We start from the raw sequence: 15,386 nt of genomic DNA, 5'->3' as shown, positions 1-15,386 counted from the left end.
CTTTTTGTATATATTTCCATACGCGACCAACATGACATCATAATTCTGAGTTGTTAGAAATACGCTCGACCAGCAACAAAACAAAACAACAGAAAAATAGGAAGCTAAAAATTAAGAAAATAAAAGAGGACTACTTCTTAGCGCTGTTTTTCTTTTTCCGACACTGACAGTATGAAGAAAAAAGTCACGTCCAAATTTCGTCACACTGTCAAACACAAATTCTGTAATACTCGATAAATCTTTGACTGTGGCGGATCCAGACCTTGAGCTAAGGGAGGGGGAGGGGGAGGGGGTTGTTTTGCTTGCCCTGCCGGCTTTTCTTCCTTCTGTGATTTCTTCTTCTTTTTGCCCCAAAATAAGGGGGGTCCGGGCCCCCTGGACCCCTTTCCTAGATCTACCACTGTTCGAGATGTATATTTCCTGTGTTTACAATTCTACTGATTTTCATAGTTTTGGGAGTTAACTGTAGAGCATCATAAAGTTCATGGTATCCTTATTGTTCAAAATCAAACACCTTAGCATAGTTGACAGACCCAATAAAACATTAACAAGTTACTGATCACTTCCGTTTATCAAGTGCAGTCTCGATTACTAATTCTGCTTCGACTTGTCGGAACATCCATCGGCAGGAAAATACGTAATTTTAGCCACCTTTTGGAGTGTTTACGGTACGTTATCACACTGCTCGATAATCAGTCGACTGAAGTGGCCAAAAAGCCGTAAATATTTTCAAAAATCGGTGGCAAATTCGTGATGAAGTAATTTTATGAGATGTTATGTGAATAGCAGTGATTATTTTATTTGACAGAAGCTAAACTTGCAAGGCATAGACTTCTATAAAATGATTTTGTAATGAGAAGTGTTAACCTTTAAGTTAAAGTTGTGTTCGTTTTGTAACTGTTTTTTTTCCAGAGCCCTTGTGGTTTGCCGGTCATGATGAAGGCACCCGTAGTTCTTGTGGCTCTAATTGTTCTCTGTCATAGCAGTAAAGCAGGTAAGTTTTTATTTTAAAGCATCGTTTTGACTAGAGACTTATTGTACTTAAAAGTCTTTTAAAAGCTCTTTATAAGCGTTTTTTTCCCAATTTTCAGACTGTTTTGAGGGTAACATTTGAAGAGCAGAAATTATCGGCGTTCTAGCAACTACTGTTTGATCAACTTGCTTGATTTTTAAGTAGTATGTATCTTGTGACAAGTATGACAGAATTCTTCGGAGTTACATACAATACAACACATTCATAAAATCTACAGCATTTAAAATCTGCAGCTGCTGTTGATCGACTTAGGATATCAACTTATATTTCTGATATTTCCAAAGGTAAAAACGGACGTTTTAAAACTTGATCAAGTTGTTAGCTAGCGTTAATACAAGCTATAGTAAATACATCCGGCAATAGCAATGCAGTGGTTCTCTTGCAAGGAAGCGCCAAGAAGCCGGAAAGCTTTGGGCTGGGAAAGACTTGGAGACAAATGTCACTCTTACCTCCGAAAGCCCTGTTTCACCAGGCTACACTTAATTAAAACTATCTTAAGTAGAAAATAAGAGAGCTGGTTACATCATAATGGAATGACACGCAATACTGGTGACGGGGTTTGTAGCTACATTTCAATTCCAGTTTTTCTCTTGGCGACAAGGCTAAAGAGATACCTGAGTAACATGTACATAGGTACTGACACACTAGTCAGGCTAGAACCTGATTGCTAAGTATCTAATCATCTAAGGATACAATAACCATTTTAATTACTAGATTCATACACACATACATACACGCATACGTACATACATAATAAGGACCGTGCAGTCACAAATCAATCGATGCAACAAAATAATTCGGCCTATTAATTATGACACTGTAATTACTAGCTGTAATCACTCCAAGCCGAATGCAAGCCATAAATAGGTCCTAAAGATATTCTTCTTCTAGGTATGTTTCTGAACAATCTCTAAAAGAAAATGAACCAAGATGTTGCATACGGATACCTCACAAACTTTTTTTTCCTTTGGCTTTTCTCAGAATATGACGGCGTTAGTGGAGATGTACCTGGTAGCGGCGTTAAAGAATCGTCCGAGTCTACTGTTCCAATGATAAAGAATGTAGAAGAAAATAAATGCGAGCCAAACCCGTGCCAAAATGGAGGAATCTGTGTACAAAACTATAATCTTATTGATGGATATCAATGCCAATGCGCCGATGATTTCGGTGGAATAACATGTAATGGTATGTATGTTCCTGGTAGCAGTCATAGTATTTCTAAGTCAGTCCATGCATGGTAGATAAAGTAACGTGTGCCAAATGTACCTGGGCAGGAGGGTATGAAAAGTGTTCAAAACTCTTATCATCTCTAGATTTGGAGTCATCAAGACATCTTCCAATATTAGTATCTCTCAGAGGCCCGTATGGGGGCCTTTTAAAGCCTTTAGCGAACCGAAACAATTTGTTTTCTTTAATACAAGTAATGGTAAACGTTTTCGGATTTTTGTCTGAAAGATTATTCAACACTCTTTTGGTCAGCTTTCGTACCCCGAAAGATTCAATGTTAAGCACCTATGGTCTATGCTACGGTCGCTACAATGTAACAGTGTTGACCCTAGTTGTCTTTTGATAGTTCCATTGAATGTAAAATTATAACGAGGGAAGTACTGGTGCGAGTACGATAGGTGATGGGGTGGAGGAATAAAGAGTCTCTGCTTCCCTCTACTGTTCTTCTTTCCCATAATTCCCTTCGCGTTCCCAACGAGTTTACTCAGTCCTGCCCAATGATTGCCCTACACTCGAGACCAATGGGGAACAGCCAATGAACCAACTCATTGTAATCTACATGTGGGTTAGTGTTCTTAATTTTTGTTTTGGAGAAGTTCGAAAATTATTTCTAAAGTGATCTCATAATGCCGGGGCTGCTTGTAGTTAATTAAATTAAACTCTTTCATGATATCGTGTATTAATTTATATCTTATCATCTTCTGGAGGCGAAATAAAAAGGAATATTGACACTCCGGTTCAAAAACCGTGAATTGTTTCACCTTTCATTTTTGCAGAACTTAAGTGTCGGATAAGCCTTCCTCGCTTCTCGTCTCCTCAGTGTCTTGTGAAACGAGAACTCAGCAGACAGATAAAGAAAACACTTATCCGCTTGACTTCTTTTAAAGACAATCGCTACTCAAAGTAAGTCATTACACTGACACAATTGCTCCAACATAAATAAGCTAGTCTTTATCATGCCACTGAAAGAATGATTCTTGATATTTATTTAAACAAGCGTGAAAATTTCAACTACTCATACTGTAAAGTAATTACATTGCAATTGGTTTCTAAACAAGCTGCTAACTTTGATGCGTCAGCTGACAAGTGGAAACATCACGTTAAAACAGCGCATGAAATGTTCAGTTGTGGTGAAAGCTATTTTCTCTGGCCTTTTAAAAAACTTTTCCAAGGTAGCTAGACGGGCTGCATGCAATCGTGAAAGGATATGTTTCATTTTGATTTCTTTAAGTAGATCAGAAGACTTGATGGTACCAACGTTGTCGAAAAAAGGAGCAGCAAGTTTTGTCCAGAGTGCTTCCACAGATCCTTTCACTATAGAGTGGTACATGAAAATGACAGATAACGCTGATGTTAACAAAGATCTGGAGTCACACTTCACCCTAAAAGATCCTCGCTTTCATGAAACGCCAACATTGATTGATTTTGCCGTGGTATTTGAGACTTTCTACAAAGAACACAGGGTATCATTAACTAAAGCAATATAATAATTCAGTATACACTCGATTTCTTTTAATCATTATTTAATCAGTAATTATTCGCAGACGTTGCTAAGGTAATTTACAAATTCATTATCTTCAACATTTGATGTTGCAGTGTCTATAACGATGGAATTTTCAGTAGGATTGTAACAACATTTAAGATAACAAGGGGCCGTCTTTTTTTGGAAAGAACGTCCTACAAACAATACACCGATTTTTAATAGCTTTTTTCTAAGCCTCTCTGAAACCAGAGCTGTCATCGTTATTAAGCATCCTCTCATATCGACTGTGATGTTCCATTTGACAATTCTGACAAATTCGTGTACAGCCCCATACTAACGCAGTATTTTACCAAATGCGCTAAAAAATTTGGCGGAGGCGTGAGGTATTATGCAGGTAGTCTTACGTTCAGTCTTACGTTCAGTGCCTTTAATATGATTCATTTTACATTTCGTTATAGAAAAGGAGTGCCATGAGTGCTTTAAGACTTGTGCCAGCCATCGAAGAGAACTTTTTCAAAGACCGCTGTTTTGCAGATCAGCGGGTTGCAGGCGTTAATCCATATCAACTGTGGCGTGTAACAAATAAAGAAGGTAAATCAACATGATGAAAAAATTTTAAGAGTCCGACAATGGAAAAAGGACACTGTCAAAACTAGAATATAATTACCTATTTTAGTAGAAATGATGGCGTTTCCATTTCTAGCCGACTATACTGAAACCAAAAACCAACAGAGGACACTTTTAGTAACAGCTATAAACAGGGACATACGACGGGCATTTTGACAAAATTTATCAGAGGCCATCATGGCCACGAATTAACGGACAAAAAATATCGTGGAATACTTCTGAATATATCTGAGCGAATTCGCAAAAACATGCCCGCTAGGTTTTCGCCTGGATTCGGGCTTCGCCCGGATCCAGGCTAAGCCAGCGACTTTAAACCCAGGGGGGGGGGGGGGGGGGGGCTCCGTCAAGGCCAGGCTGGGCACATGGCCCAATGACTGGCCTATCTGTTGGTAACTTGCTGGCGGCCAGCTGTCAAAAGCAGGGGGGAGGGGAGGGTGTTTTGTACTAACACCCCCAACCAGCTAGACTTTGTGTTTTCAGTGTTAAATAAGTTTGCTATTGACTGTGTTTCTGGGTATTTTACTCAGTCGTTTGACCTTGTTTGAGGCTTCTGCATTGACATGGCACCCTGCTGGAGTGGTCCATGCCACGTGCATGCGAGAGGGGCCAATCTTCTAGCCAGGGGAGGGGGGGGGGGTCAGAGGACTTCTGGCCGCTGGGACTGTCTTTGAGTCAATGCGAGTATGTTTTTGCGAATTTAGTTAGATATATGTTGGCTTGTATAAGTTATATAAACCGCTTGAATAGATCCAAAGCTGTTTGAATGGTCTATTGTATGGTCTATCAAAGTTCTTACCATTACCGATTTCATCATCAGGGAGTAATGGTATTGAATGGAAGTCTCTTCTTGAAAACAAACTGAATAAACACTTTGACTGGGATGAGGTTTTTAAAACGGCTTTTGCCAAGAAAGAGGGAATAACTCTTGAGCAGGTAACAGTTTTAACCATGTTTTGTAAGTAACAAATGACAAAAAGGCAAGTGATTGATGGCAGCGCTGAACAGCGCTAGCTCGGTCACTTGTAACAACTAAACTTCTATAATGTAAGGTAAATAAACCTACTTGTCATCCTTACTGGTAACTACGTTCCTTGTTACTGTTCTGTTTCGACAAAACACCACTTTCACCCGTCCTGGCTTCTTGACCATACAAACTGATCATATTTAGCACAATCGGATTCAATTGTCTATTTATTTGCTTCTTTCTAGGTTTGTCCGTTTATTTGTTAATTTCTTAGGCAAATCAATATCAACCTAGTCGTACATTGTACAGTTAATTTTTGGGGTTTAATTGAACTGTGAGTGATTGACACTTCATTACTCGTACATGAGATACAAATGTATCGACCTCGTTCTCGAGAGTCATGCACTGAACACAACCAGAACTCAGTCATCTTGCGCTGTGATTTCTTAGTCTTAAGTTTGCTTGCTTTGCTGAATTAAGCACAACTGAAAAGTATTACATCAATCTAACCATAAGTTGTTCTTTGTTTGCTAATTCTTCGACAATGACGTCAACAACATCGAAACGTACCGCCCGTCGGACAACTACAATTTTATTATGTCTACTGAATAAACAATAAATTAAGATTGATTAGCTGCCAATGATAGTTATACTTTGAGAATGATTGATCCATTTATCAATATACTGATATAATTACTGGTGGTTTACGTGCTTGCTTGATTGATTGTCTCATAGGCTATCGACAATGGCGATATTTATGTCAACATTTATCCTGAACTTGACGGTGTTAAGATGCCAGAGGCTTTACTACGTGACGTCAAATTCAACCACACTGTTTTACAAATGACTTCGCCGATAGCTTTCTTTGCTGTCGTAGAAGCAGAGCTTGGAATAAAACGCCTAAATCCCGTCGCTATTCAAATGGACTCCACACCAGACTCCAAAGTCCACACTCCAATAGACGGGAAGGACTGGTTCCTAGCCAAGTCATTCGTACAAAGAGCAGATTTCAATTCTCTACACCTAATAAGAAAGCGACTCAAAGTTCATCTATACTTGGATGCGCCCTGCACTTTGGTAGAGAAATACTTCTCGGAGTATCATCCAATTTATCAGCTCATTCGGCAGCACTGCCGAGCAGCTCTGGAAACAAACAAGTTATTTGAGATCAAGTTGTTCGGTAATGGTGTTTTGCTTTGTTTACAGGCAATTTTTTTGCTTTGTTTGCTTTATTTTTTTGTCCTTTAAAAGTATATTTACATAACATCAATTAAAAAGGCAAGGAAGCCTAGGGAAGCCAATAAGGCTTATGTAAAGGACTGCCTTAAAGATGCCTAAGACTTAGAAAGAATAAAAATTCTGTCATCGGCACAAAAAATAATCATAATTTAGGATAAGAAGTAGTTAAGCAAAGCTGAACGCTTGAATGCGCAAAAGCAAAGAAAGCACGAAAAAAGCACACTAAGAGAGCTAAAAAATACTTATGCTATACCAAGAAAGATGACTTAAGAGAACAGCAATGCTAGAGGCATTTTGGATTTCAGTGCTAAGAGAATTAAATAATTTGGGGCCTTGAAAACGAAGTGAGAATGAGTCATTTGAAAGAGAATAGTTAGATTTCCCTTGATAGCACTTTGTTTAACTTCCACTTGCACTCTACATTATTCTATTTGGACTGTAAAATTTCTTAGTGATATTTAATACAAAGATGAGGCAGTGACTCATTATTGTTTTGCCCTTCACAACAGGAAGATAGGAGGAAGGTGTGGGAGAATGTACAAAATCGGATATGGCCAAACTTTGAGCGATACTAATAAGGATGTCTTTAATGTTTCATTCTTTGTTCCTCTCTTTGTAATATATCTTCTCGATAAGGAATGATTTGATTCGAATTTATTTTTCTCTAACAGGTAGAAGTGCTCCAATTTACAAGGTTCTTAGCATTGACTATTCTAGCGCTCTTGAACTTGTGAATAAAGAATACCAGCGAATGTCATTCCAAGATCTAGATTTATTGGAAGACTTAAAGGTTGGTTAAATTCCGTTTGATTGACAAACACAATTCATATAATTGCAAGAGTTATACCTTTACGCTAGACTTTAAACTCATTCATTAATTCTCAATACGCCAGTTGTTGCACATATTATGCATTGCAATTGTGAATGCAGTGTAAGCAAGATAATGCGATATAATTAATATGAAAACTTGACTTCTTTAGTAACTGTCAAAGTTTTTACTTATCAAAATTTAGGCCGGTACTGTCCTAAGAATGGAGGCGCTGTGGCGTAACGGTAAGCGCGTTGAACTCCGGATCGAGCGGTTCGGGTTCGAGCCCTGGTCGGGGTCATTGCGTTCTGCTCTTCAACAAGACATTTTACTCTCACGGGGCCGCCCTCCACCCAGGGGTATAAATGCGGTACCGAAAAATTTTACGTTGGGTTTTAACCCTTCTATGGACTAGCATCTCACCCGGGGGTGTGGGGGGGGGGGGGGGGAATTGAAATATTGCCTATTGCTTCCTGCTAACTGGTATGAATTTTACCTTCAAACAGAAACGAGGAGTTGATGACACAGAGAAACTTCCATACTATCCTTACCGAGATGACGGAAAGCTCTTGTATCACAAACTCAACGAGTTTGCTGACGCTTTCATTGATGCGTATGTCACCCAACAATTATTAACTTCATTTACATGAGATATTTACCACGTGCTTGGTAAAGGAGCCAAATGGTGTTACTACAAAGACAGTAGTCACTCACTTGAATATTATCACTTGTTGTTAATATTATCTGGCTGTGCTTACGTTTCTCGCCAAGTTGGCCAATCTTGATACGTTCTGTTTAAATATCTACATAATTAACTATTCTATATAATATTAACGGATGGTCAGTTGCTTGCTAAAAGCATTTAAGACAAAATCTTAAAATAAACGTAGTTTGACGTTTCGACGCATTAAGCATCATTATCAAGAATGAAAAATTGTATATGCCAATATACAATTTTTTGTTCTTAGTAATGATGCTTGACGCATCGAAACGTCAAACTACGTTAATTTTAATATTTCTTGTTATCATATTTTCAATTATTTGATAACTTGCAGATATTCTAGATCCTTGGAGAGTATACCAGACAGAGTTTCTAATACAACATTTTTTGCAAAATCTTTCCGGGTTGTTCGATGATATTCTAGCCCGAAGAAGTGTAATAAATTGATTGACTGTGGCATTCATATAATGTAAGGTACTCATAGATACGATCGCTGTTATGTGAATTTTGCAGGTATTATGAAGATGACGAAGAGGTCGTAGCTGATAACGAGTTGCAAGAGTTAGTTAATGAACTGTCAGCTGATGGTAAACAGGGAGACTTTGGGGGACTGGGGATGGTAAGAAGGAGCATAGAAAGTAGCAGCTATCATTGTATTTATTATAAATAAAGTCTTATCATTGAAGGAGCAAAGTGGGACATAATTATGTATGCTTGCGCCGCATCCTTTGAAATCTGTTTCGGGACCCCTGCATCAAAAAACTTCTTACAGGTTTCGAGCCAGACACTCAAGAAACTGAGAAATATGGGCAGCGTTTGATATCATATTTAAATTAAATTGATATTAAATAACGATCACACGGTCGCTTCATTGTAGGTGAAGAAATTCCCAGCCACCATAGAAACGAAAGCCTCTTTAAGCAAGGTGCTGACCACTCTACTGTGGGCGTTCACTGGTCAGCACGCTGCCACTACTTACCCTATCTTGGAATATGGAGGCTTTGTACCTAATGCACCACACAGGCTGTTTGCTGACAGTAATGGCACTGCCACCTTCTCTAATTTGATGTTCGGAAACAAGGCTGTAGCACTGGTAAGGCGGTGATTTAATTTTTTTGAAAGATTTAAATGAAGAAAAGTGTATGTATGTGCTGTTTATTGCATGGGTTAGCGACAGTTATTAAAAGTCTTTAGATTCCATCAGAACTTGAGTGACGCGTTATTGTTCCGAGAAAATAATCACTTTGTAAAGTTCTGATGAACAATTTGTCTAAATAACAAAAGAAACTGAATTTCAATATATTGATTCAATTGAGGCCTTGAGGTACTGTATTTTAATTCCAAGCTTTCGCCGTTCTACGGCTTTATCAGGGAGTGAAAGAAAATATTCCATAGTGCGTGATATAACAGTGGTGTAGGTGACGCGAATGACAGTAGCTCAAGGCCTCAATTGAACCAATATATTTAGCTATTCCGAAATGCTACTGAAGGACAACTTCAAATGTAAACTGAATTTCATTACTTGTTAGCGAACAATGATCGTCCAGTAGTCAATGACCCCCCTCCTTCCCTCTCCGTAGTCAATACTGAGACAATCACGACGGAAGCTATTATTTTTTTCTCTGTATTTAATGCACCGGGCGTTCTTCGATATCATTTAGATGCCTCGGGGCTATAAAAAAGGCAAATATGTTTTTTTGGAGATATAGCAGTTTAGTCTAGACCTTGCCTTAATATTTGTCCCCCAGATATCTTGTTCGTCTGTTTCTTTCACTTTCATTCACTTTATGTAACTTTCCCACAAGGTTAGAGGTTCTAAGACAACTAGAAAGCTTTTCCAATACTGTTTGTCTTCGTTTATTTATGTGATTTTGTGCAGAAATTAACCGTTAGAAATCTTTTTCTACCATCTTATTTTCATCAACAGGAAATAGCGGAACTTAGTTCTAACCTGGCAGGAATTCATCTGGATCAGTTATTCGATTACTCATCTAAAATCGAGGGCAAGAAAGCAAAAGAATTAATAGAAAGGTTTCACGACGAGCTGAAGACAGTAACCGAACAGATGATGAAAGAAAATGAAAAACGAGTGGACGAGGGATTTTTGCCATATCCTTACCTCTTACCCGAATACGTCACTAACAGTGCTAGCACATGATATGCCTTATGACCAAATTAGGAGCGCTATTGAAGAAAAGAGGACAACGATAAAACTGGAACATTGTACTTGGTTGATAAATTAAGGACCAGCACATTGGATCCGAGGCCAATGAATGCATACCTGAAGCGGAGGACAGCTTTTTTTTCGTTTGCTTTATATAGGGCCACTTTGAAAAACTCCGTTTTCAAATTATTTTCCAGGGACAAAAATATAAGAAACAACAAACTGTTATTCTAAGAAGTGCAAAACCATGTTCGTTTAGATTTTTTATTTCTTTTTGTTTCGCGGAGCAGCCCATGAAGCTGGTAAACCCATAACAGCTATTCCACCGTAACCGATTAACTACATTAAAGTGATCTTAGGGTCTTAACTATGATATAAAGGGATATATATTTATGCGGTGAAAGGATTTTTGCAGGGACAACAGAGTTGTTTGGAATTCGAAAAAAGATCTTTCTTCATACTTGTGCGATTGAGTCTCTTTGTGTGCTGTGTTTGCGAATACCACCCGCTAGAAGTGGGCTTTGAACTTACGTGATTGCCGTTGTCTCAATGTGATGACAGTACTTTCCGTAGGCTGCGAGCGCCAGATTTGAACCATAACCTATTGTTCAGCAGAAACTTTGCCAGCCAATATCAGTGACGTGCATCCGTCTGGGAAGTTAGACACCCACTTAATAGTCCCCCTCTAATCCGTGAAATATTTCAAGGCCCTATTGGTCTAAAACACTCAAAACTAGATACTAGAAGAAATTTTCTAAAGATAAACCCAAAGGTTACTCTTCAATATATTCAGTTCCTGCATTTGGAGCTACCACCATAGTTTATAAACTTATACATTTCCAAATTAAATTGATATCGACGCAGAATTTCCATAGTAGACATAGTACTTCATTAGCTCGATCGGTGAAGCGCGCTTCTCACGAGACTAAAAGAAGTGCCTCAGCATTTGCTGCTAGCTTATCTCCAAATTTAACTCAGAATTTTGTCTGTATATTGTTATTTTACATTTTATAACAAATATATTCCCCATCTAACGTTCAGGGAGAAACTGCTTTGAGGTTCAAGGCTTGCTCAAGTTGTTTCCCGACGTAGTCAAAGAAGTAATCTGATTGGTTCTAATTCATTGGATGATGAAGCGTGAACCAATTAACTGCAGGGCCACGTTTTCTACTCGTAGAAAACGAAAGCGAGTAGTCTAATTGTTTTAGTATAAAATTACCGTAGTCTCATTGCATCAGAAAAATTCCTAAGTAATGCTAGAAAAGAACTGTTTTATTGTGTCACATCAGGAAATTCAAAGGGTTTCGAACATTGTGTACGATGTGCACTGATGCGTGTCGAAAAAATCACTTGTACAATCACGTGTGCAACTGTTTTCTATCAGCAGTTAGTATAAGCGTTCTATCACAAGCGTTCTATCACGAATGTCGTTCTCTGATTGGCTACTCTACTCACTCTCTATTCTGTGATAGATAGTGAGTAGCATAGCAGTGTACCCTTGTTTCCAAAATGACGGCCGCTTCTTGGCGTTTTCGAAGTGTCTGTGAAGAGGATTTATGTAAAGTTTTGAACGACTAGTAGATTTATACTGAAACAATTAGATTATTCGCTCTCGATTTCTACGCGTGATAGTTGACGAGGGCACAGCCCGAGTCAACTATGACAAGATCGAAATCTCGAGCTCATAATCTAGTTGTTTATTATAAAATAAGTGAGATACCATGCGCGCTCTGATCGGTCAATAAAGTTTTCAAACCTATTGTACTAGTTAACACACGGTACCCGATATGGCAGCTGTACATACGCGAGAAGTAGAGAACTCAGAACGCTCTGAGCGAGAACATAATAAACAGTTTCTGCTTTCACTTCACTGGCTAAGATATCAGTAACTCGAATGTCTTTTTATTCAACATATACATTGAAATTTGCAAGGGAAAACAGGACCAGGATGTTGGTCACAATATGAACTTAAGGTGGCCCCCTATAGTTTTACGATAGCACCCGCGCTGAGGACAAAAGCTCAGGTAATCTGCACGCGCTCTATCGAGGGAAATCGTGACGTCAACATGAGCACAAAAAGCAAACCTGACAGTGAATTTTCTTGCGTTTCCTTCGGTGAAATTCTGTAAAATTTGGCAGATTGGTAGTAAATGTTTTACTTTAGTCGGAGCTCGTTTTCCAGGGAAATCTAAAAGACCAGGTTTTATGCAAAAGACATAAATTCAGTGAATAAATCGAAATAACTGCCTTTCCAAACTCTATTTTTATCGTGTTTAAAATTCGTATCGCGCTGGAAGCGATGTGCTGTAAAAAATTTGGAAGATTTAACCTAACGAAATTCAAAAAAATCACAAATAAAGCCATAAAAACAGTAAAAGACACATTTGTTTGGGTTTTCATAATTCAAGACTAAAGCCCAAAATTTTAACAGAGATGATAGCAAAACACTATTTAATCACTGGTTATTACAAGTAATAAGTTTGAGAGGAGTGGGTGTGAAAACGAATGCAAAAACAGCATTCAAAACATAACACTTGCGCGCAACGCCATAAATGATTACCCTATGGAGCCACCTTAATGCAACCTAATTTTTTTTTGTTGGAGCTGACTGTGTGCTTTCATTCTTTCACTCGCTGAGATTGGTTTGCCGCGTCATCTCACGAATTTGCTAAGAATGAGGAACTTGATCGCAAAAGTACAATTTATTTCCCTCTCTTGGCAAACTTATTTCATAAAAGCAATAAAAAAAAAATACTTGGGTTCATAAAACTATTACTTTTCTCGCGTTCCCCCTACATCAAGCGTGGGTTTATTGTGCCAGTAAACCCATAGAGGGAGCGGTCTACTGCGTACTGTAGGAAACTGTAACAGAGCCAATCAAATAAACAGATTTACAAAAGACTAGTTTGAGTTTATGGCATCCATAAACTGATGTTAATGAGACCTGAGAGACAATATCTCAAAGACAGGCACACACATTCTGCATTGTAACACTTTATTTCAGAGACATGTAACACTATGAACCTCGTGTCAAGCTCATAAGTAAATCCCACTAACATAGGTGACATGCCACCAATTCCTGATCTCAAAGTCCATCAGGGATTCCCAGTTGAAAACAATCACCCCCTTTTGATATCACAACAAACCTTTCATTTCCTAAGTAAAGCCACTGTTATCTACAATTGTAAAAGACAGTGTATCAATGGTTCCAGCCATGTCCCTCACGTGTCCACCTCATGCCCCTGACCTCTAGTCAAGCACACGCTCCTCGTTGTATTCAGTCTTCTTGTTTGTGCCGATCCACTGCTTTTTCTTTTACCCTCCCACCCTCCCACGACTGGGACCTTTGCACTACACATCTGAACCTCTGATACTACGCTTTAGGACCATCTTCAAGCGAATAAACAAAATCATTTAGATCTATAGAAATGTTCACCATGAATAAGGCTAATAATCTGTCTTTCCCCCCCCCCCCCAAAAAAAAAATGGGGGCAAGCTTTGACTCTACAATTCAGAATGTCGTGTATAGATACTGAACATTACTATTCCGCTACTTTTAGAAAAACATTTATCCGTATATACTTATGATATCATTTGCTTATTATCAGGAGCTCCTGTTATTATAAAATAATAATAATAATAATAATAATAATTATTATACCATTAATGGCTATAGGCTACGGTTATCTGTCTCTTAGCAAGCCTTAGACCTTATCATTCAGGGTGCAATGAACAGAGACTGTATTTTGGTGACTTTCTGTTGTTTGTTATTAATGGACGGTGGCAGGGAAGTGCACCCATTAGCTGCACTTTACCCCACAGTAAGGCTCTAGCCCACTGGAGACAAGTCCGGAGAAATTACCTATTCCAAGGTGGCTACCCCCGGTACCACCTGATCTGTACTCCCCCCAGGAGGGGCTCCCCCTCCTGGTTCCCTCAGTCCCCCGGGACTGTGGGATATGGGCCTCACCCCTGGAGGCAGGTCTGGAACTTTTATTCTAGGGTGGCTACCCCCGGTACCACCCGATCTGTACTCCCCCAGGAGGGCCCCCTTCCTGGGCCCCTACGCCCCAGTGTTCCTTCCCTGCCACCCAAATTTTACCCACAGCCAGTGTGTTATTTCCTAAATGTAGTATCGTTAGTGGAAGCTCAGACCAGGCCTCGAAAGAGGATCATTAATGGTAAATTTATACTAAGCTGGATTATCATTTATGTGCTCTGTTTTCTAATTATTAAAAACTGGATCATCGAATAATGCAATTCAAGAGTTTTCATTGGCTTAGCCATCATGGTGTATGATCCATTATACCATGCTCTACAAATATGGTAAGTGTACCCGAAACCTTTGGAGACATTTTTACTTTTATTTTATTTTTATTTTTAATAAAACGATTATTCGACTTGTGCTTGGTTGATATGAGATGTAATAGGTACCTCGGCGCTTCGCGCCTCGTTGGCTATCTACTATCTCATTTCTAACGTGCGCTCATGGAATAATTGTTAAAAATCTCTCGCTTCAGCTAAATAACGGCAAGTTTTAATTTTTTATACGCGTAACTTGGCATTGGCAGCTTCTGTGTTCTTGCTAATGCTTTCCCATGCAGCTTACTCGACGAATGCTCAGGGTGTTGTGTATTTAAAGAATACCCAGCCATCCAAGCGCAACAAGTGTGTGGGCAATCTCTGAAGTAATGAGGTGGAAAATAAGTGGGTTTAAACTGACAACAATGAATCTCGCGCTTTGGTAGCTTTTGATGGAGCTGCTCCTTTAAAAAGAAATTACTGTTTGTAGCCACTGAAATTAGAGATAGATATTAAGCAACATAGATCACAGTAATTAGACCTGATAATTAGATCTGAGTTAATACCAATTGAATAAACATATTAAATCAACATTCAAGTAACAAAGTAACGGTCGTCCTTTTGGAGAGTTTGCAAAAACAATTTAGACAGGGATTTGTTTATGAATTTGTTTTTCTAGTAAATTTAATACGTTTTGTCAACATGTGGGGTGTTCCCAATACACCAACAAACTTATTCCAGTACTTTTTGTTTGATTTGATTCTTAATTTTCATCCTTGACGATTTTAAGAGCAAAATACAAAACACTTACAAACCTT

General features: G+C 38.7%; 1 protein-coding gene across 2 annotated transcripts; it reads left to right on the top strand.

Moving 5' to 3' along the window:
• The first annotated feature begins 442 nt into the window (after positions 1 to 442).
• Positions 443 to 10,732, top strand: LOC110057265 (allene oxide synthase-lipoxygenase protein-like). Of its 2 annotated transcripts, none has more exons than XM_089275780.1 (13): positions 443 to 668; positions 913 to 994; positions 2,015 to 2,218; positions 3,037 to 3,163; positions 3,495 to 3,723; positions 4,202 to 4,334; positions 5,188 to 5,303; positions 6,070 to 6,514; positions 7,245 to 7,363; positions 7,888 to 7,994; positions 8,616 to 8,721; positions 8,980 to 9,195; positions 10,030 to 10,732. In XM_089275780.1, the coding sequence occupies exons 2-13, from the start codon at positions 934 to 936 to the stop codon at positions 10,258 to 10,260; spliced, it is 2,094 nt and encodes a 697-aa protein (XP_089131906.1). In that variant the 5' UTR covers positions 443 to 668; positions 913 to 933; the 3' UTR covers positions 10,261 to 10,732. The 2 variants fall into 2 exon arrangements, with proteins under 2 accessions (XP_089131906.1, XP_089131900.1); XM_089275774.1 differs by having other exon boundaries at positions 3,492 to 3,723.
• The last annotated feature ends 4,654 nt before the right edge of the window (positions 10,733 to 15,386 follow it).

Source organism: Orbicella faveolata, unplaced genomic scaffold (assembly GCF_042242905.1).
Source record: "Orbicella faveolata isolate gen_17 unplaced genomic scaffold, um_ofav_v1 contig_1, whole genome shotgun sequence".
Taxonomy (NCBI): Eukaryota; Metazoa; Cnidaria; class Anthozoa; order Scleractinia; family Merulinidae; genus Orbicella; species Orbicella faveolata.
The sequence above is the reverse complement of the archived record's forward strand: the minus strand, read 5'-3'. Positions and strand labels throughout refer to the sequence as shown.